This window comes from Mycena indigotica (assembly GCF_014461135.1).
Source record: "Mycena indigotica strain 171206Taipei chromosome Unknown Mind.scaff0020, whole genome shotgun sequence".
In the NCBI taxonomy this organism is placed as follows: domain Eukaryota; kingdom Fungi; phylum Basidiomycota; class Agaricomycetes; order Agaricales; family Mycenaceae; genus Mycena; species Mycena indigotica.
This window is the reverse complement of record NW_023503019.1, coordinates 135,067-156,490: the sequence shown is the minus strand read 5'-3', so window position 1 is coordinate 156,490 and position 21,424 is coordinate 135,067. Positions and strand designations below refer to the sequence as shown.

At 53.8% G+C, this 21,424-nt stretch overlaps 1 protein-coding gene across 1 annotated transcript; it reads left to right on the top strand.

Annotated features, from left to right (window-relative positions):
• Positions 1–58: 58 nt before the first annotated feature.
• On the top strand, positions 59–1,565 carry MIND_01427200 (uncharacterized protein; the record flags this gene model as incomplete). The annotated part of the gene is made up of 3 exons (XM_037370654.1): positions 59–171; positions 241–971; positions 1,012–1,565. 3 exons carry the CDS (start codon positions 59–61, stop codon positions 1,563–1,565), a joined length of 1,398 nt encoding a protein of 465 aa, XP_037212925.1.
• Positions 1,566–21,424: the final 19,859 nt, after the last annotated feature.

Here is a 21,424-nt window from a genome sequence, read left to right as displayed (position 1 = left end):
AACAATCTGATCGGGAAGCACTTCAAGACGTTGATGCAAGTCCTCGTATTCCATATCCATGAAATATGTTCTCCGGAACAGTTTTCCCTTGTTTTGGCAGCCGCCGACCTCGGTACTCGTCTGTGGATACCAGAAATCGATGATATGGACAGCTATATTGCAGATCTCAATGTCAGTATTGCGAACCTACTCGACGCTTTCGACTCTGTCGACCCTCTTCGAATTCTGATAAAGATTAAGCTGCATCCATTGGCACACCTGCCGCACGACATCCGCCCGTTTTGGCCCCGCGATTCGCTTTTCTACCGAGGCGTTTGAAGCATACAATGCCATCTTTCGTGCTTGCTCTGTGCGAAGCAACCGCCAAGCACCAAGCCGCGACATTGCCCGAAAGCTGGCCTCTGTCGAACGTGTCAAGCATATTTTCACTGGCGGCTTCTGGTACGACGAAAAGCATGGGAAATGGCTGCAGGCTTCCCCACTTGTCCTTCAAATTGTGGTCGACGGCTCACGCCATCTCGGCTGGGTCTCCCAAAAACTCGTTGAATGTGGAACGGTGCGAATGCTATCCGAGAAGCAGCAGCCGTTGATCACCTGGGCTACAAGTGGCTGCGGGCCATATTGGAGCGACCACCTTGGCCTCCAACCTGCTCTCAAAAGCACATGGCGTCAAGCACTGACTGTCACGATCAAGAATGGCGATGCTGTGTGGCACACAAGTTGGGTTTACGCATTGGATTCTACCCGGTCGTATTTTCTTGGCCGTGTCTCAAAGATTCTTGCAGGAAAGCAAGTCTTCATCTTGCTCGAACGCTTCGTCTGCACCGAAACCGTCCATCCAGACTTTAAATGGCCTGTCATTCGACGACCAAGCGGGGCCGAAATCGTTGGTGGAATGACTTCCTACACCATTGTGAAGCCCGACGACGTCCAATTCGCTGCTCTGTTGAGCATGACTGCCGTCGCGGATTGTGCCAGCCAATTCCTATCGGTAAATTATCAGGCATGCAGACGACAAGCGATTCGTTCTCAACCTGGCCGGCTTTCACAACTTCATGGAGCTCAGACGGATTCTCCCCGACGATTTCACCCGACTGAAGCCGTTACACAATGACCGCAAAACCTTCCACAACGATAAGGCACGACAAGCTCAGGAACTTCGCCTGTCAAATCGGGAAAAAGCCGCCGCGAAGCGCAAGGCTAAAACGGCGGAAAAGAGGCGATTGGCGGCAGACGCAGCGGTTGATGCAGCAGTGGCCGAGACTCAATTCGCCTCGGCAGCTCAGAAGCCTGGAGGCCGGGCCAAGCTAGCAGAGAAGAAGCGGCAAGCAGTGCTCGCTGCAGCAGAAGCAGCCACAGCAGAAATGGAGGAGATTGTTGAAGACTCGGAGCAAACCATGGACCTGCTTGGTTCAGACTTGGAAGAGGCAGACAGCGATGAAAGTCATTATCATTCAGATGAAGAGATGAATGACGAATATCATCTGCCAGGGAAGAGGAAGGTCACACTCGGAAATACAGGACGCATAACCCGTGCTCGAGCTCGTACTAATGCCAATAAGTAAACACAGTTACATATATTATTTATATATATTAGAATAATTTATTGTCATCCCACAGATGTTGCAGCAAGACTCTAAATTTACATCATTGCTAAGATTTCTCAGATATCATCATATACACACCATATGGAGGTCATGCCTCTGATATCAGCTTGAGGTCTCAAGACATCTCTGAGATGTCAGTGAACTCCTCAGACTGAGCTTAAATATTGAGCTCACAGTAATCTCTAATTGGGTTGGTGGTGTAGTACAAGTCTTCATAAGGTCAACAAAAGGGCTAGGGACTGGAAACACTAGCTCACCTATGTCCTCTAAGTCGCCACTGCTGTCGGCAATACAGCCTGAAAGGTCCCAGCGAACTTCGGCAAGTGGAGCTCGCTGCAAATGGTTAATAGCAACAACAAAATTGACTGGGTCGACAAAGCAGCAAGAACTGGTGCCAGAAGCAGCAGAGGGAGGACATAAAACACCCATTGTCACGGTTTGGATTGGGCCTGTTCACCCATCTATTCTGAACAAATCAGGAGATGGAGCAACTTAGGGCCGAAAACACCACCCTGGCGAATCGACAAGTGGCCATCGAGGCTGAGCTGTCCTGAGTAAATGGGGAATACACAGCTGTACAGCAGGGAGTCATGCAGAGCTACGTTTTGCTCCGCCAAGCCAGAGAAGACCTGGCCCAACGCCGTTACAAACACAGTCTATCGGAAGGATACACTCCCCGATACTTACGAGGCCTGGAAGGCAGAAGCCATCAAACAGGACGGCGTGCTCCGCCGCTACCACCATCTTTGACAAGAGTCATGAGATCAATCACCCGCGGGCCAAGATGCCCCCAACGGCACCTGCCCCCGCAAAGAGCGGATTCAGTAACCACAACCCATTCAACGGATGGGCCCGTAACGCGGCGATCAGCGCCACTGGACCAGCCGTGGCCACACCGAGAAAACAGGGCAATGGTTGCCGGGCCCACTACGGGGCCAGCACCTATGGAGATCGACCGAGACCAAGCTCCCGCAACACTCGCTGCTACAACTGTGGCCAAGAAGGACATATCAGCCGGATGTTGTCAGGGGAACCTCCCTTTCGGCCCCTCGGAGACGATTCCGATTCCGGTCCGACTCCGGTTCCGACTCCGGTGATCGCATCACCGCCTCCGTCAGGCGCATCGCCGCCCCCGCCTGGCGATCCCCCTGGGACCTGGCCTGCGACATGGCGCAGGCATACTGCACGGAGCAACGATCAACCTTGGCGCGTCAAGAGCGCAGTATATAGTTCCGCTACCTAGCAGGCGGACCCTTAGAGTTTCTTCTCTTTGGATCCTCCCCTGCTAGGTCAGCCTCACTTGTATTTGCTTACTTCTATTCACTCTTTGGATCCTCCCCTGCTAGGACCTTGATCTCAGGCCTCCGGGGTTGCCCTTACAGCAGAAGAAACTCTCTACGGGATCAACCGGACAAGATTGCCAGGTTCGGCGCTGACTCAGGCTCGGAGTCCGAGTCCACTCCGCCCCGCCACCACCCCCCTGCCACTTGTCCCCTCCTCCTCTGCCACTCCTGTCGTCCCCGCACCTGTCATGCCTTCCGGAGCTACTCCTGACGCTGACACTCGGCTGGATGCACTCGAGGCGAAAATCGACCGCCTAACTGAGGCACCTCTTAATCCCTATTATCTCTTCCTGTTAGAAGGAGCGACCCATGAGGGTGATCCTTCTAACAGGAAGAGATGTGTCTCAAGAGCCTACTCTGTGATAATTGGGTAAATAATTCTGCAATAATCTCAATAATTCTGGGACTTAAAGGTTTTTTTCAGTCCTGTTGCATACCCGGTGATGAATCAACACATTCTGATGCAATCAGTGATATTTCTATATAAGGTAACTTAGCTTGGACAACAACACTTATATCAAGTGAGTAACTATGACTTCAAGCGTTATTCTGGTGACAATTTGATGCCATCACTGGTACTACCATATAAGGAAATTTCTACTACTACTCCAGGGTTGCTCCTTCTAACAGGAAGAGATAATAGGGATTAAGAGGTGAATCAGGTCAGAAGTCAGGACAAATTGATGCCATCACTGGTACTACTATATGAGGAATTTTTTTACTGATATATAACTTGATTAATATGAGGAGTTTATTTTATTTTACCTACACATCAAAGGAAATTGATGCCATCAATTATCGCCAATAATGCTACCAATATCCCTCAAGTCAAAAAGACCTCTTCACAATGGCTACTCAAAAAGCAAATTGTATTATGATGTGTTCAATGTAAAATAGCTAATCTAAAGGCAGGAAAACTTCTAGTCCAAGTGCAGGGGATGATGCGGCGCTACAAAGAGTTTCAAGTGTTACTCCCTATGTCCAGGAGGACCACCCTTCTTTCCCTTCACAACAGCACGGGCAGATGTCGGTTGATTGATTCTGTCCTTGCCAAATGCTGGCCGTGGTTTGGGACGAGCAGTGGTCCCAGACCCGAGCTTGGAACCCATCTGGCGTTGCAAACGCTCCAACGCTTTCCCATTATCATTTTCCTTCGCCTTGGCACCATCACCCCGATGACGCTTTTTGCTCTGTTCCTCCCCCTCCGCACTGCTTCGCTTCCGTTTCCGTCGACGCTCCTTGCTCACCTCAGGCTCCTCGTCGCTGCTTGTGCCTTCATGCCGTCGCTGTTTCTTCCGAGGAGGCTTTTCGGATCGGCCCTTCGTCGGCTTTGACTTGGCCTTGGCAACCTTGCGAGCATGGGCTAACGCAGTCAGCATCTTGCGCTTCCGCTCAAGAGGAGTCTTCTCGCTGTTGGTATCTTCTTCCTCGTCGTCAGTTTTGTCGTCTTCCTGGTGGGAATCAGAATCTGCATCGTCGTCCGAGATTGCTGCCGCCGTCCTCTTCCCTACCCACACCCTTGTCGTTTCGCGACTTTCGGACCTTGGGAGCAGGTATCTCACCCCGTTCCTGCAGCTCCTTCAGCCTCGCAAGCTCCTCTTCAGCAGTGGTGTCGTTGACTTTGGCCCACTTGCATGTTTTGTCTTTCAATGCGCGGTAGATCACCCTCGTGTCGGCGTTGTTCTGAAGAGACATGCGTTTGAATGGCGCTTTCGGCCAGCGCAGTATGACATTGTGGGCCGCAACAATCTTCTCCCCGTAGTTCTCGAAATTCATTCGTACGCGCTTTCCGATAATTTCTTCTGTAAAATTTTTAGTCCAAGAGTGTCGCAATACAAGACCACATACCTAGTCCCGCCTGGATCATCTGTGATGCTTCGACCTTCATCTGGGCAACCGTTGGCGCCGAGATAGTTCCTGCGAAAGAGGTAGTATCAGATTGTCCTCTCCGTTGATATGCCAGACTGACCTTTCCGTTTCGCTAGCGCCCAAAGCTCCAGTAGGGTGCACAGTTGTGCCGCATCCTTTTGGAACAAGTCGGTGAAGAATCGGAGAGCGCCGCCGGACTCCATTGCCACAGGAGTAGTCGTGTCATTCATGTGCCCACGTGTAAAGAACGCGGCACCAATGACGCCTGTTCGTTTCTCCAGAGAGATTATCTACGGCAGACGTTAGCACCTACAAACATAGACGAGGGAAAGCTACTACTTACATCATCTGAGATGTTCTTCATTGCTTGAACGGCGTCGGTAGTAGCGGAAACGTTGTCGCCACGGACTCCAGTTTCCTTGATGTCCCGTTTCGTTCGAAGAGTTTGCATTGCTTGCTCAAGTTGCTCTGGCGTGATGTCGTTCAGCATGTCGGGGTCCTCCCGTACCAAAGCCTTGATGTCCTTGAGGGTATACTTATTGCCAACGGAACGATCTAGAAGGTGGGTAAATAGCGGTGCCTCAGCGCTTCATGGTACCCATACCTTCATTCATCGACTCCATGAGGAAGGTAATCTTCGCGTTGTACTCGCTTACAGCCCGTACTTTCTTGACCCTGCGAGACGCGTTGGTGATGCGCCGGATGATTTCTGCTTCGCGTTTGCCATACTTTTTAGCCAAGTTTGGCACAGCAAGACGAAGGGGCTTCAGCAGTTCATTGATTGCTTTGGTGAGTGAATCTGCTTTCGCCGCCCTCGCAGCCTGGCGAATCTTGACTCCCGGCGCGAAAATTAGCGCCCTTCTTGACTTTCTTACGCTGGGGACGAGGGATAACGGGGCGGTCGGGATTGCGACTAGCGTGCGTGCTTTCCACCTCTTTGGTTCCGGCCTCGTCCACCCAGTTCCGGTCTCCGTCATCCTCTTCGACTGCTGGTGGGTTGTCCGTGTCATCATCCTGCTGGGGCGGCATTGAGGACTGCATGGGCAGAAGTAAGAATCAGAATGAAGAGAGAACAAGCGCGAAAGGAGTAATACCTTTGTGGGCACACAGCTTTTGTGAATGTTTCATGTTTGACACTGTGTACGCAAGGCGTGAAGGGGGTGAAGGGCTTCGTTGATGTGATAGTAGAGCAAGATTGTAGGTAACTAGCTACGAGATGTGAAGGGACGTGAAGAGTTCTGTAAGCGGCTCTGAAGGCCTTTGCGGTCATAAAACTCGAGTTTGCCACAAGAGAGCTCGTCAATGGCAAGGCTACTGGAGTATTTTTGAGGCAAAATGTACAGAAGTCAAAGGAATAGACTCACTGGTCGCGGTAAATGTGTCCAGTCGATGAATTTATAGCAAATATGATTTCCTGTTCGTCTTCCCTCTCCCTGTCGTGTTTTGCTTGTCGAGCCGTAGGAGATTCCTCGTCAGATGAAGCAGCAGATGTATCTCGTCGATCCTGAGTCGATAACGAAACCAACGAGGCACTTTTGGTGGCGGTGCCAACGTCGCGCTGGGGGTGTTTCCTGCTTCCTGCTGTCGAGATGGAGTCATCTGGACCGATGATACTGAACCGGGATGATGGGGACGATGCGCGCGAGGAGGGGTGAGGCGAAGATGAAAGCTGTGCGCCATGAAGCCAGGTTGAGGTTTTGAAGTGTTTCGCAGCTTGTGCAACAGGTAACAGGAAACGTGCTCCAGGAGGGACATCGTCGCGCGTAAAAGAAGTTTTCGTTGAGCTTTTGGATGATGATTTGACCGATTTAGAGGTGGAAGAAGGAGGATTGGACCAAATGATCGATGTGCCGGAGGTTGTTGATGAATCACGCTGGATTGCACCAGAAGGAATAGGTGGGAGGTCTTGGTGGCGCCCTGGAACAATGTCGTCGTGGTCCAAAGCGCAGAGAAGGTCCCACTGGGACAGGAGTCCAGTCCAGGTGAGATGGCCGGTTATTTTCTCTGCAATTGCACCGGGAGCAGCTGAGGCAGCGCTTCTGTTGCTTAGTTCAGACTACAAGTAATATGATTCAATTTGACCTACAGCATTGTGAAGGCTCCGACATTTGGGACCATCCAATAAAATAACTTATCAGAGGTATCATGGTGGGTGCGATTTTTGAAGTTACTGCTTGGAAAGAACGGAGGTGGGCAGAATCCTGTCTCCAGGGACATCTGTGGGTACTGTCAGTCAGATCTAGTAGTGCGGAGCATTGACTCCCACAGACCCGAGACCACCCGACACGGTACAAGGAGGCGAAGAGAGAGAGTCGACGTCACACATGGTCACTGACTGGCAGTAGCGACAAGTATTTGATTCTAACTTTGCAAAAAGTGCAGGTAGTACAGACGATAAATTCTACGGGCCACAAATATGAGATGCCGTTCATAGATGTAGTACTCGCATGAGTCGTCCGAATAGAGATCTTTCAATTGGGTGATATTCTTCCAATCTTCGTCGAGCAGGTTTTGTACTGTCGTTCGGAGACGATCCATGACCTTGGGACGCCGAATATTCCCCATAGTTTCCTTCATTTCGGCCTCGTATTTAAGTTCACGACGTCGAAGAAGACCATCAACCGCGCAGCAGAGATATAAGAGATCGAGATTGGAGTCTTCTGGGGCACTGTTGCCGCAAGCGCGGGCGGGAGAAGGAAATGGTGGATGCTGGAGCCAACGTTCAAACTCTTTACTCTTGAAGTTATCCTCTTGTACATCATAAAAGATGTACCGTTCCGAATGGAGGTCGGCGCAAGCCCAATCTTCGACCAAATCGGGGAGAGCTAGGCGCGGAATACGAGTTTTTGCGGTTTTGCGGGTGTTGCGGCGTTTCCTGGCCTCCGCTCGGACACGGCGCCCACTGCACATCGCAAGTCCGACGTCAGAATGACCACTCGTCAGAGAAACTAAGCGCACCGCTCGCTATGTTCATACTTGAGGGTTGTAGCACGACGGGCGACTAGTTTCTCTTCTGTGGTTTTATATTTGGAGTTACGAGCCATAGTGGTCGTTATAGTGCACGTCTGATAAGAGTTGTGTAAGAGCGAATATGTTGTGACATGAACTTCGAGTACCAAGAAAAGGACGTCGAGGAAATACATTATAGTCAAAATTGAGGTCCAGTGTTTGCCTACCCGTGCTCGGGCAGTCAATATGAACTTGCGTGGAAAATATCTATGCTCTACGTGCACTACAAACTGTGTAGTACAACAATTATCAGGGTCCGACTTTTCTTGATCACCCTTCAAGCGCGAAGTCCTTCGCGTAGGGTTAGGGTTAGCCAAATGCACTGTCATAAATTCAGGCCTGTAGGCCAGTGCCCACAGGCAACCCACAAAAGAGCGATAGTAAGATAGTGGTAGATAGTATGAGGAGGTTGAGAATAAGTAGAGTGGCCGTAGAGTCTGTGCATTATGTAAAGAACAGAGTAGACATAGAGAGAGCGATGAAAAGTGGACCAGTAAAACAGCTGTGGAGTATTCCGCGCCCTAGATAGCTAGGAATAAGGTATGAATGGATGGATGTGGTATTGGTAAAGGCAGGGAGAATGTTAGAGATGGAGAGTTGTGGAGGAGCGGGAAGAGATGAAGGGGTGGTGCATAAATGTCGTCGGTATCGCGTAGAGGTAGTAACACATAATTTGGGGAGCTATAGGTAAGCCAGGTCAGTTTTACATGTGTTGTGCGTTTCGAAGGAGCACGCACTGGATGGATAATAGATTCGAAAGCCACCAGTAAGATTTGAAAGCCACCAGTAGAGATCGATGACTAGATTGAGTTGGCGTCAGTAAGATCCATAAGACGCCGATATCGCAGTATGCACCTCGATCAGAATGAGCGGCCAGCGCGTTCTGAGGTGGGCCAGGGAGTTGAGCACAAGTCGAGAAGGTGAGTCAGGACGAAAAGAAGTGCGAATGATGTGACGAGTAACGCTTTCCTTTCGCGGTCTGGTGCTTGCACGCACGAATCGGTGCAATGTACAAGTCCAAGGCCCGCTCCAAGAAGCTGGTTCTACTGGGGACGTCTGCCCCGGCCTTGGGCCTGTTCTCAACGACAACAGCCCAACGAAAAATGCTTAACACATCCGCCATTCAGAAGTATCGCCTTCAAGTGGCTCAAACCGTCGAAGAAGAACAAGAAGGTGAGAATTCTTTTTCTTCCCATTATACAGCTACTGAGTGTTGTAGTCATGGCCCCCGAGTCGCTCGATGCACTCCATGCTCTGCAAAACCTAGCGCAGGATGACGATTTTGATGCCTCGGACTTGCTGGCGCGCGAAAACATTGTTACTCTCGGAGGTGTGCTAGATGGGACGCATAGGGCTGAGCTAAGCCATGCTGGGGAAGAGTTTTCAGAGCTGGAACAATCTGTGCATAGCCTACCTCAACGGTCAGTTGCTTGTGGCGCCACACCTTTTGCTTATGAATTGTTTGCAGACGTCGACACCACGATTGGCGCACACGTCGACAACGAACACAGCAACGTGTGGATGCTTTTAATATACAACTCCCCAGCATGCTTCAAGCCTACCTCCGTTTTTGTGCGGCCCCGACATCAACAATAAACGAGCACCAAGATGCCGAGGAAGCTGATATGTACCCAATTACCATTGTGGACATGTTTGGTATGGAATCTTGCCCTTCCTCATGTGCCATGTGTTGATAAATCTGCAGAAACTCGCCACAACCAAGAGGTTTGGCTTGACCCTACGGCTGGCGGAATTGCGGCCGCCCTTATTCGACAAGGGCTTATTCCCTGTGCACCATGGGCACCCAGCGTTGCAATCACCTTCAAAACTCTCGAATTCTATCGCGTGGCGCATGCAAGATGTCCCCAGCTTACGATATATGCATTCGTCAAGACATTGAGTGACATTCATGGGGTATGTTGTCGTCGTATCATGTTCCTTTACTCATTCATTTTAGCTAGAGCATCGTCCCTATCTTTTGCAACAGTTCTCGATTGCTCACGACCTCCTTCTCGATTTACGACGCCGGGCCGATGAAAAACTCCTCACTCTTCTTGGCCGCGACAACTCAGCTTGGCGTATCAAGAACGTCTGCCCGTCGTGCACCTACAAATTGGCCGACGAGCCCAAGCTCAAGTTCAGTATGCTTTGGGCAATGGACGGCAACGACTCACTCAAACGGATCGCACGCAAAGAGCTTATCGATGACGGCGACGCCACTGAAAGTAAGGAACGACCCGATAATCGCGACGCCTCAGATGGCTACTATATTCCACGAGCACATGTCGACACCTTCGCAAAAGCAAAAAGCGGGCAGAACCTCGGTCACGGAGAGCACCGTACGTCATCTTTCTTCTCTTCTCATTGTTATTAACTCTAATATCTCCTAGGGCGAGGAAAACCCCTGTGCGAGCCGTTGGAAAAACATCAAAAATGATGTTACTGCAAAAATGTGGGGCACATTCGACGAGACAGGGATATTCCTTGCACTATGTCGCCATAGCTTCGTCATCGTCGCTGCTGACATGGTACAAAGTGGGGAGCTGTAAGTCATTCCCCTCAATATACCTTTGCCGTTGCTCATTGTTTGTAGCTCCAAGTATGCTCTGGCTGTTGTCGAAGCCTTCCTCCTATGCACCGAGGAGGATGACGCCGTTGGCGGCTATGACGTGGCCTGTAACCTCAAAAAGACCATCGCTAGTAGCAATCTGGGAGCGCTGGCCGCAGAACGGAACTTTTCTTGCCTTGTAGGATCGTTCCATGGGCACGCGCACAATCGGCTTTGTCAACTGGAGTACCTCACGACATATATCGAGGGGCTTGGCCTGGAAGATCTCGAGACCCTTGAGCGCTTTTTTTCACGCTCTAATGCTCTCGCTCGCGCGTGCCGAAACGCTAGCGCGTTCCACCGCCAACAAGAAATTACGAGCTATTTCAAGCACATCGACACCTTTGAAACATATGCGAACCTGAGTGAGTTAGTTATAATGATCATCTGAACCGCTCTGACAACCAACAGGCAAGTTTATCTGTGATAATTACCGGCAAGCTATACGTTTAATCAACACGGAGCACGTCGTTCGGTCCCTGATGACCCGCGAGGGTATCGAAGATGGAGAAGATTTCGTTAACGCACTCGGAGAGGAAAAGGAGTGGCTCTTGGCCCTCAAAGCAGCCTCTTCCAATACGGAAACCGCCACGACACGTTATATCCATGCATTGAAAAAACTGGAGGCAACACGGTGCGTATAGTTTCATTTGCTAACTGAGATGTTTACGCGCCTTGTCAGGAACAGGGCCGGCCCGGGCCCACGTGACGGTCTCCTGCCAGCCTGACAAGTGTGGGAAAGATGGTTCAACCCCCCATAGCTGGGTGGTTGGCAACCAGGCAGCGTAGATGGTGCCACTGCTGCAATAGAGAGCAGGGTAGGGACAGCTCGGGGCGACTCGAGACGCCCCGCTGCCACGTTGTGTGACAGCGGTGTCACAGGATACGAGTAGTCGTCTAGAGTTTCCTACCCCTGCTGAAGGGAACGAGTCCATAGCCAAAGATCGCTGCCCAGTAGAGTTGGTGCCCCAGACATAGGGCAAGGCATAGGCTGGGCCAGTTGAACAAGCCGTTCGGGCGGGGCGTGACGTAACGCGGTCACGCCCGACGGTTCGGGGGTCGAGGGGAGTCGCCCCGCAACAGGGGCTGCGGGCCCGAGACCCCTGGAGCGCTTGAGAAGGGTTGCCAGTCCAAGGGGCGACATATCTCCTTTCCTGGAGTAACGAGTCGCTGTGGCTCCTAGACACCGCGTGACGGCGCGGTGTGACGCGTGACATGCGGGCCCGATCGGGCCCGCACCCTCCCATCGCCCCGTACCAGGGGAACCCAGAGCTTGAGGCCAGAGAGCAAGAAGAAGTGGCTAGGACAAGGGTGAACATAAGAGACAAGAGCCTGAGCTGTCCAGCCCAACCAAGGGCTCGGGTCAATGAGGCAAGCGAGCCTGGAGCGTCAGGGGTTGCCTGGACACCCCTTGCATGGGGATTCGTCGCAGCAACCCCGCTTGAAGGGACCAGGCCGGAGTAGGGTTCAAGGAAAGAGACTTCAATGCTAAACCTAAGGTACAGGAGTAATACTCTAGTCTTTATATACTGTGGGCGCTAGGGGCCGATCGGGCCCGCTGAGGGTCGATCAGAAGGGAGCAGGGGATGTCTCTGGTCGTCCCTGGTCGCTCCGCTAGGAGCCCAGGGACCATTCCTCTGGAAAGGAGCCATGCCAATGTCGACACTAAGGAGTGTTTGACAATGCAACAGTAAGGAGCTCCCTCCTGGACCCTGTGGTTGTCTAGGGCCGATTGGGCCCGCTGTCAAGGGCGTCCGGCGGCGCATCATGATCCCTGATGGCGGGTCATGATGGCTTGATGGCTGACTAAAGCGCGATCCGTGATTATGTCCCTTCTCTGGGATATTAGTGTTGTTGCTCATTGCTTTGAGCTTGTGAATTATGAGGGCTTGTCAAGCCCTAGGGCTCTAAGGGTGGTGAGGGTCCGATCGGCCGTATAGGGCCCGTTGGCCCGACCCGAACCCTGACATCACCCCCCCACTAGGCGAAACTCGTCCCGAGTTTTATCGTCCGATTTCCGTATTCAATTCCGAATTGTTGAGAAAAAAATTTCGTCATTCGCATGTAGATGCCTTCTCGTCGAAGGGCTTAGTCGATTCCTCTCTCGCGTCCAGGCCCCAGTCGCGTCCTCCCAAAGGATGATCAGACATCCTGACGCTCTCCTGGGTCTCCCCCGTTCCCCGTTCCTGGCCGAAGCGGAGGTGGTCGTACACCCCATCCGGTCCAGGCGCTGCGCCTAACCTCCCAGCACTCCTCCCCATCGCCTGTTGCCCCAGGCGCGCCTTTGCGAGGGATGATCGGACATCCAGACGCTTCTGAGTCTCCCCCATTTCTCCCGTTCCTAGCCGCAGAGGGGACGATCGGACATCCCTTGCGGGCCAGGCGCTACTCCTAACCTCCTAGCACTCCTCCCCTACGCCTTGTGTCGAGTTGGGCTCGGCGACGGCTCGACGCGTCGTTCTCGGTCACGTGCTTCCCACGTGTGCGTTCCTCCTACTGGGGCGCATGTTCCCTGTCGTCACGTGCTGCGTGCTACGGGCCCGCGATGGCCCGACACCAGCGCCGGAGCGGACGGGCCGGGTCTTATCCGTGACATCGCCCCCTCCCTTGGAACGACTCATCTCGAGTCGGCGTGGCTTGGTCGCCCCGGTTTCTCGGGGTGTTTGGTTGTTCACATTTTCCGAACACTGGCTTCCAATTACATGCTGAGCATTGGCTGCGCGTTTTTAGACCTTTCGTAGCTTCTCCTGTTTGCGTAGTTTCAGCCCGGTCCGGTCCAGTGCGTCCGCGCATATGCAATGTTCAATCTCGTTGCCAGTCGAAGCCCAGAGGCGATGGGGTCGCTATGACGACACCTAGCCATCCCTCTGTCCAGCCTCCAATTTTGGGGTGTTATTGTCCCCGGTTTTTTGCTGCCAGTGTGCAGCCACCCCGTTCCAGGGGTCATCGTTGTTTTTTCGTATATGCAGATTTGGCCCATCAGTTTGTCGGGGCCCGTCAGGCCGATTCGGGCCGATGTGGGCCGAATCGGGCCGATTCAGGTCATCGATCCCATCATCTTAGTCGTATGAGGGTTTGAACATCAATTCACACGGTTTTGGGTTTGTCTGGTTGAAGGCCAGCACCTTTGAACGAAATTTCCCACGGTTGGGAAAGGGGTGACGTTTCGGGCGCACGGGACGGGTCTCTTGCTAGTGAAAAGAGCCTGGGTCTGCTTCTTCCCCCAGCGCTCCCAGAGTGGTTTTCCACTCTCCTTGGCTGCTATAGAGGTTGGGACGGACTCAACGTTTCCCGTGCCTCAAGCGCCGTTCACCGGAGTGGACGCCCCATGGCAGATAGAAGTTGCGGCCCAGAAGTCGACATCTGGGGGAGCCGATATTCCTTACCTCGGCGCCAGGGTACGAGAATTCGAAGAAGAGGGTATAGAGAAAGAATTTGCCGAGTAGGGGCGAAAGAAACAAAGGTTTGTGTTCGGACCAACGGGTCATCGGGCCCGTAGATTGACAGGCCAGACTTCGAGTCGGGCCGCGCAAGGTCTCCTAAGAACGCACACCAAGAACAAAACAGACGGATTGTCGGGCCCGCGAGTATGGCGAGGGGTAGATTTGAACCGAAAGGGCCCGTTAATTCGGTCCCTTGTCGTTGTCGGTGATCAAAGGTTCGAATCGGGTCGTTTCGTCTTGTCGTTAGGCGCAGAAGGTATAGAAAACTCCTTAACCGGAGTGGACGAGTGGAGCAGGTTTTGACCTGTTCCCAGGAGTTTTAACGCGAAGGGGCGGACTCCTCAACCCATAAGACGAATGGAGCAAAAGTTGTTGGCTCCCAGGAGTTTCAAGACGAAAGGGATAACTCCTCAACCCATTGGACGAAGTGCCGACACATCGAGTGGTCGTTCAGCACAGAGAGGATTGCTCCAAGAACTTGAGCTTTCTAGAGAGCGCCCCACACTTGAAAGAAGGACAGTAAAGGAGGTTTAGCATTCTGTCAGGAACAGGGCCGGCCCGGGCCCACGTGACGGTCTCCTGCCAGCCTGACAAGTGTGGGAAAGATGGTTCAACCCCCCATAGCTGGGTGGTTGGCAACCAGGCAGCGTAGATGGTGCCACTGCTGCAATAGAGAGCAGGGTAGGGACAGCTCGGGGGCGACTCGAGACGCCCCGCTGCCACGTTGTGTGACAGCGGTGTCACAGGATACGAGTAGTCGTCTAGAGTTTCCTACCCCTGCTGAAGGGAACGAGTCCATAGCCAAAGATCGCTGCCCAGTAGAGTTGGTGCCCAAGACATAGGGCAAGGCATAGGCTGGGCCAGTTGAACAAGCCGTTCGGGCGGGGCGTGACGTAACGCGGTCACGCCCGACGGTTCGGGGGTCGAGGGGAGTCGCCCCGCAACAGGGGCTGCGGGCCCGAGACCCCTGGAGCGCTTGAGAAGGGTTGCCAGTCCAAGGGGCGACATATCTCCTTTCCTGGAGTAACGAGTCGCTGTGGCTCCTAGACACCGCGTGACGGCGCGGTGTGACGCGTGACATGCGGGCCCGATCGGGCCCGCACCCTCCCATCGCCCCGTACCAGGGGAACCCAGAGCTTGAGGCCAGAGAGCAAGAAGAAGTGGCTAGGACAAGGGTGAACATAAGAGACAAGAGCCTGAGCTGTCCAGCCCAACCAAGGGCTCGGGTCAATGAGGCAAGCGAGCCTGGAGCGTCAGGGGTTGCCTGGACACCCCTTGCATGGGGATTCGTCGCAGCAACCCCGCTTGAAGGGACCAGGCCGGAGTAGGGTTCAAGGAAAGAGACTTCAATGCTAAACCTAAGGTACAGGAGTAATACTCTAGTCTTTATATACTGTGGGCGCTAGGGGCCGATCGGGCCCGCTGAGGGTCGATCAGAAGGGAGCAGGGGATGTCTCTGGTCGTCCCTGGTCGCTCCGCTAGGAGCCCAGGGACCATTCCTCTGGAAAGGAGCCATGCCAATGTCGACACTAAGGAGTGTTTGACAATGCAACAGTAAGGAGCTCCCTCCTGGACCCTGTGGTTGTCTAGGGCCGATTGGGCCCGCTGTCAAGGGCGTCCGGCGGCGCATCATGATCCCTGATGGCGGGTCATGATGGCTTGATGGCTGACTAAAGCGCGATCCGTGATTATGTCCCTTCTCTGGGATATTAGTGTTGTTGCTCATTGCTTTGAGCTTGTGAATTATGAGGGCTTGTCAAGCCCTAGGGCTCTAAGGGTGGTGAGGGTCCGATCGGCCGTATAGGGCCCGTTGGCCCGACCCGAACCCTGACACGCCTGCCAGATTGACGCTTCGAGAGTGTCGTGCTGCCTTTCACCGTTCCCGTCTAGACGATGCGACATATGAACCCGGCCGAACAAAAGCTGAGATTAACCTTCGACATGCGCAGGAACGGTTGGAACGCGATGGGCAGAGGGTAGAAGAATTGGAACTCGAGCTTGGGGTCGCAGAACGGTGGACACCAGACCAAGCTGTGTATCAAGAGGCGGAGCGCGAAGCCATGCAATTGGAGTTTAATCAGGCACTCAATCGACTTGAGTTACTTCTAGTACAACGACTATTGGAGCTATCCAAAATGAACCAATCTGGTTTGGGTAAGGATTCTGTTTCTATTCCTTACCGTCGACTAACTCGTAGCTAGGTTATAATCTCCGCACACACTTGGCACGATCTATCCAGACACGCTCAACAACCATCAGACGAGCACTCGAAACCTACAACAGTATTGCTCTCCTCCAAGATCCACCGCGCTCCACCATTACATGGGACGAGGTCGTCGCTCGGACCTTCCTCGCCGAATTCGATCTTCTTCGGCGACAGCACTGGAAATATACAGAACCAGCGATGGGCTCGACCAGCATATCGACAGGTCATGCACGAGTACTTCAAAATTCTTCGTGCTCGAGAAGAGATTGTCCGCTTGAATGTGGAAATCAAGCGTCTGTTGACATGGATGAGGGATGATCTCAAATTCCTGCGGGAAATCGAGGCGGAATTGAGAGATGGAACGGGCAAGTCCCCGGCAAGGGTGGAGCAGGACCTGTTGCTGGCTGCTCAGGTGGCCGAGTATGCTATGCGTCGCCATCGTTTTGATGCTGTGCATCGTCGTCGCTTCCGGGCCCTAGCTCTGATGGAGGGTTTCACGGGTTCTCTAGATCTGGGTAAAGCCCTGCATCCGATGAGACGACCAGCAGATGCAATGGCCGTTGATGACAATGCCCCTCCTGCACAAATGGACGTGGATATTGAGATGGACCGGTATCAGGAGGGTAACGGCGAGGACTCGGAGGATGAAGGTGATGATGCACAAGACGCTGAGCTCTCCGATTTTATCTATAGCTTGGCTGGTCTCGGAATTGACGAAGAAGAGCGTGGTGATTTGGACTTATGACAATATAACATAGATTGTAGACAACTGTTTTTTTTGAAGTACTGTACGTGATTGATGGCATCAATTGCCTCATTACCATCGTAAAGACTCAGAAGATGTCTTTTTGACTTGAGGGATATTGGTAGCATTATTGTCCACAATTGATGGCATCAAATTCCTTTGATAGGTGAGCAAAACAAAATAAATTTTCATATGGTGATCAAGTTATATAGTAGTAGAAATTTCCTTATATGGTAGTACCAGTGATGGCATCAAATTGTCACCAGAATAACGCTTGAAGTCATAGTTACTCACTTGATATAAGTGTTGTTGTCCAAGCTAAGTTACCTTATATAGAAATATCACTGATTGCATCAGAATGTGTTGATTCATCACCGGGTATGCAACAGGACTGAAAAAAACCTTTAAGTCCCAGAATTATTGAGATTATTGCAGAATTATTTACCCAATTATCACAGAGTAGGCTCTTGAGACACATCTCTTCCTGTTAGAAGGATCACCCTCATGGGTCGCTCCTTCTAACAGGAAGAGATAATAGGGATTAAGAGGTGAACTGAGGCCCTTACTCTCCTCACCACCCAGGCTTCCGCTGCCGCTGCCGCCACTAATACTGCTGGCGGACCCCAAACACCACCACCGGAGACGTCGATTCCGACTCCGACTCCGGTTCAGGGCGATTCCGAGGCCCTCTTTGGCGACATCAACCTCGCCTCAAAATTGGTTTTACGACCAAACCCCCCGTTCACCTTTAACGGCGATCGGAAACGCGGCCGCGCGTTCCTCTACGCGGTCCGCACCTACGCCCGCCTTGCCCCTGAGGCCTTCGTGGTCAATGGAGAGGCAAGCGAGGAAAAGGCCGTCCGCTATGCCATGTCGTTTATGGCAGAAGGACCTGCTCAGCAATGGGCGGAGCGCCACGGAAGCAAAACCCCGTTTCCGTTTCCGTCCTGGGGCTCGTTCGTTTCCGAAGTTTCGACTCCGGTTCGTCGAGGAGAATGAGCAAGATCACGCTCTCTCCAAACTGGAGACTTCCGCCTATCACATGGGCACCAAGGATGTCTACCAGTACACCGACGACTTCGAGGACCTGATGGACCTCGCCGGATTCGAAGACACGTTGGTCAAGGTGACCAAGTTCCGCCACGGACTTGATCCCCTGATCAACAACGGAATCACGTCCTCGAATGACCCCCCGGACCTCCGGGACTATCTTAGCTGGCGCACCCGGGCCTTCCGTCAATACGAGGCCCTGGTCCGGGCCAAGCTGATCAAGTCAGCCGCCCCCAAGACGCCTGGCGGTTTGATTCGGACTCCGTTTCCGGTCAACCGCGTCCCGGCTCCGGCTCCCTTCCGCCCGGTGGCTCCGGGTCGTGCCACCCGCGGCCCGCGCCCCCCGCTCCGGCGCCTCCAGCTCCCGTCCCCATGGAGTTGGATCGCACTAGGGCTCGGGGTGCCCCTCGTCGCGCCTGCTTCAGGTGCGGCGACCCAAACCATCTCACCCGAGATTGCCCCCTCCCCGCGGATGTCCGCTCGATGGACATCCTCGACGAGGTGATCCAACAACTCGGTGACGAGATGTTAGCGGAGTTGATCGCCCGCTACTCGGACACAGCTGCGCTGCCGGAAACAGCCGCGGAGTCGATGGCCGGAGAGGATTTTGTCCCCGCGACGGTGACTGGTGTGCCCTCGTTCGCGTCCGTAAATCGTTTCGCTTGTTTGTATGACGAATCAATTCCTTTGCCCTACAACGAGCCTGAAACGAAAGACATACCCTCCCCGCCCCGTTTCGACTCCGTCTCCGACTCCGCCCGCGACTCCGGTCATCGTCCTTCGCCGCCTCACTTCCTGGGAAAAGAAATTGCCCAAGCAGTACACTGTCGCTGCTTCCCCTGGGGTGAACTCCCTCCACCTCCCGTTGGAGCTAGAGTCCACTACCAGCGCTTAAGCTCTCGCTCTCTGGCCTGGTTGACTGTGGTGCCACCTCCGACTTTATCGACACGAACTATGTCGCTCGGAATGGCATTCCGGTCCGCACCCTGGTGCAACCGATTCTGGTCTTTAACGTTGATGGCACTCCGAACGACGCCGGCTCCATCAACCAGATCGCGGACTTGGTCTTACGCTACAAAGGCCATTCTGAGCGTGTTCAACTCGCCGTCACTCATCTTGGTAAACAAGACCTTATCCTGGGGTACTCCTGGCTGCGGAAGCATAACCCGGAAATCAATTGGGAAACCAAGGAGGTCAAGATGACACGGTGCCCCCGCGGTTGCTCCACTTGCCGCGAGGAAGAACGCGTTGAACGGACCGAGCTACGGCGACTCCGGCTGCTCCAGAAGCGACTCCGCTCCGGCCCGTTCCCCTCGGTCTGCGCCATGGACCTCTCTGGGCCTGACGACGGAGACGATTCCGTCTCCGGTGACGACTCCGCCCTGCCTGATCTGATGCCGGACTCCGACGACGATGAAGACGATGGTCAGCTTGAAGATGGTGACCGCATCTTCTACACCTCGTTCCGCCCCTCGGAGGAGATACGCGCTGGCAGTACTGTCTCACAGCGCCTGGCCGAAGCCTTCGCCAGGAACTCCGCCCCTCCGCCCTCCGAGATCCCGGACTGGGCTAAGGAGTTTCAGGACGTCTTCAACAAGGAGTCCTTCGACACGCTACCGGAGCGGAGAGCCTGGGACCACGCCATTGAACTCGTCCCCGACGCTAAGCCCACCAACTGCAAGGTGTACCCCATCTCGCCCCTCGAGCAACGCGAGCTCGACGCCCTTCATCGAGGAAGGGCTTTCGACGGGCCGGATTCGCCCTCCAAGTCTCCGATGGCGTCTCCGGTCTTCTTCGTCAAGAAGAAGGACGGCGGACTCCGCTCGTCCAGGACTACCGTGCTCTCAACGCGATGACTGTCAAAAACCGGTACCCCCTTCCGCTGATCAACGACCTCATCAACCGGCTCAAAGGCGCTCGTTACTTCACCAAACTCGACGTCCGTTGGGGCTTCAACAACGTCCGGATCAAGGAAGGTGACGAGTGGAAAGCGGCTTTCCGGACTAACCGAGGCCTGTTCGAGCCCTTGGTGATGTATTTCGGCCTGACAAACTCTCCCGCGACGTTCCAAACGATGATGAACGACATTTTTCAGGACCTCATCCTCTCCGGAGACGTCATGATCTACCTTGACGACATCCTGATCGCCCATTCCGACCTCCGGAAACACCGGCAGATCGTTCAGGAGGTCTTGCGGCGACTCCGAGAGCACAGGTTGTACCTCCGAGCGGAGAAGTGCGACTTTGAAAAATCGTCAATCGAGTACCTCGGAGTCATCATCTCCCACAACCACGTCGAAATGGACCCCGTCAAGGTCGCAGGCGTCTCCGCTTGGCCGACTCCGGAAAACAAGAAGGACATTCAGCAGTTCCTTGGGTTCGCTAATTTCTACCGCAGGTTCATTCGGGACTTCTCGACCCTTGCGCGCCCTCTTTTTGTGCTCACCAAGAAGGACCAGCAATGGACTTGGGGCGACCCGGAGGCCTCTGCGTTCCAAGCGATCAAGGACGCAGTCACCTCGGAACCGGTCCTGGCGATTCCGGACGACGCACGGCCTTTCCGACTTGAGGCGGACAGCTCTGATTATGCGACGGGGGCGGTTCTTTCACAATCCGCCCCGGACGGGAAGTGGCACCCTGTAGCATTCTATTCCAAAAGCTTAAATGATGTCCAGCGCAACTACGAAATCCACGACAAGGAGATGCTTGCGATCATCCGCGCACTCGAGGAGTATAGACACTTCCTCGAGGGCGCCGCACATCCCGTCGAGATTTGGACTGACCATAAGAATCTGGAGTACTTCAGGAAGACGCAGCACCTCAACCGGAGACAGGCCCGCTGGTCCCTCTACCTCTCCCGGTTCGACTTCACGCTGCACCACAAGCCCGGCCGCGACATGGGCCGACCTGACGCCCTCTCTCTGGAGACCCGACCACGGAATCGATTCCGACAACTCCGACGTCGTCCTTCTGCGGCCCGAACTCTTCCATGTCCGCGCTCTCGAAGGTGTTTCCGTTTCCGGCCCTGGTTCTGAACTCCTTCGCGACATCCGCGATGCCCTCTCCGGTGAGCCTGACTTAGAGGAGCCCGTCGCACTAGCGGCCCGGCAACTCCTAAAGGTCCAAGGTCAAGCTCGAGGCCCCCGCTCCTCGCGCTCCGACGAGTGGGCTGTCTCCGGTGGTCTTCTTCACTTCCGTGGGAAGATTGTCGTACCTAAGGATAAGGACCTCCGGAGACGCATCATCGAGCTCTGCCACGACACTCGAGTTGCCGGACATGCTGGTCGCTTCAAGACCTTGGAGTTGGTCTCCCGGAACTACTGGTGGCCTCAGATGTCTCGCCATATTGGCCGGTACGTCGCGACCTGTGACTTGTGCTGTCGCACCAAAGCACTCCGGAGACTGCCCCACGGAGAGCTGCACCCGACGGAAACGCCCCCAGAGCGTTGGCATACCGTCTCCGTCGACTTCATCGTCGAGCTTCCGGAGGCCCATGGGTACGACGCGATCATGGTCGTCGTCGACACCCTTGGGAAGCGTGCCCA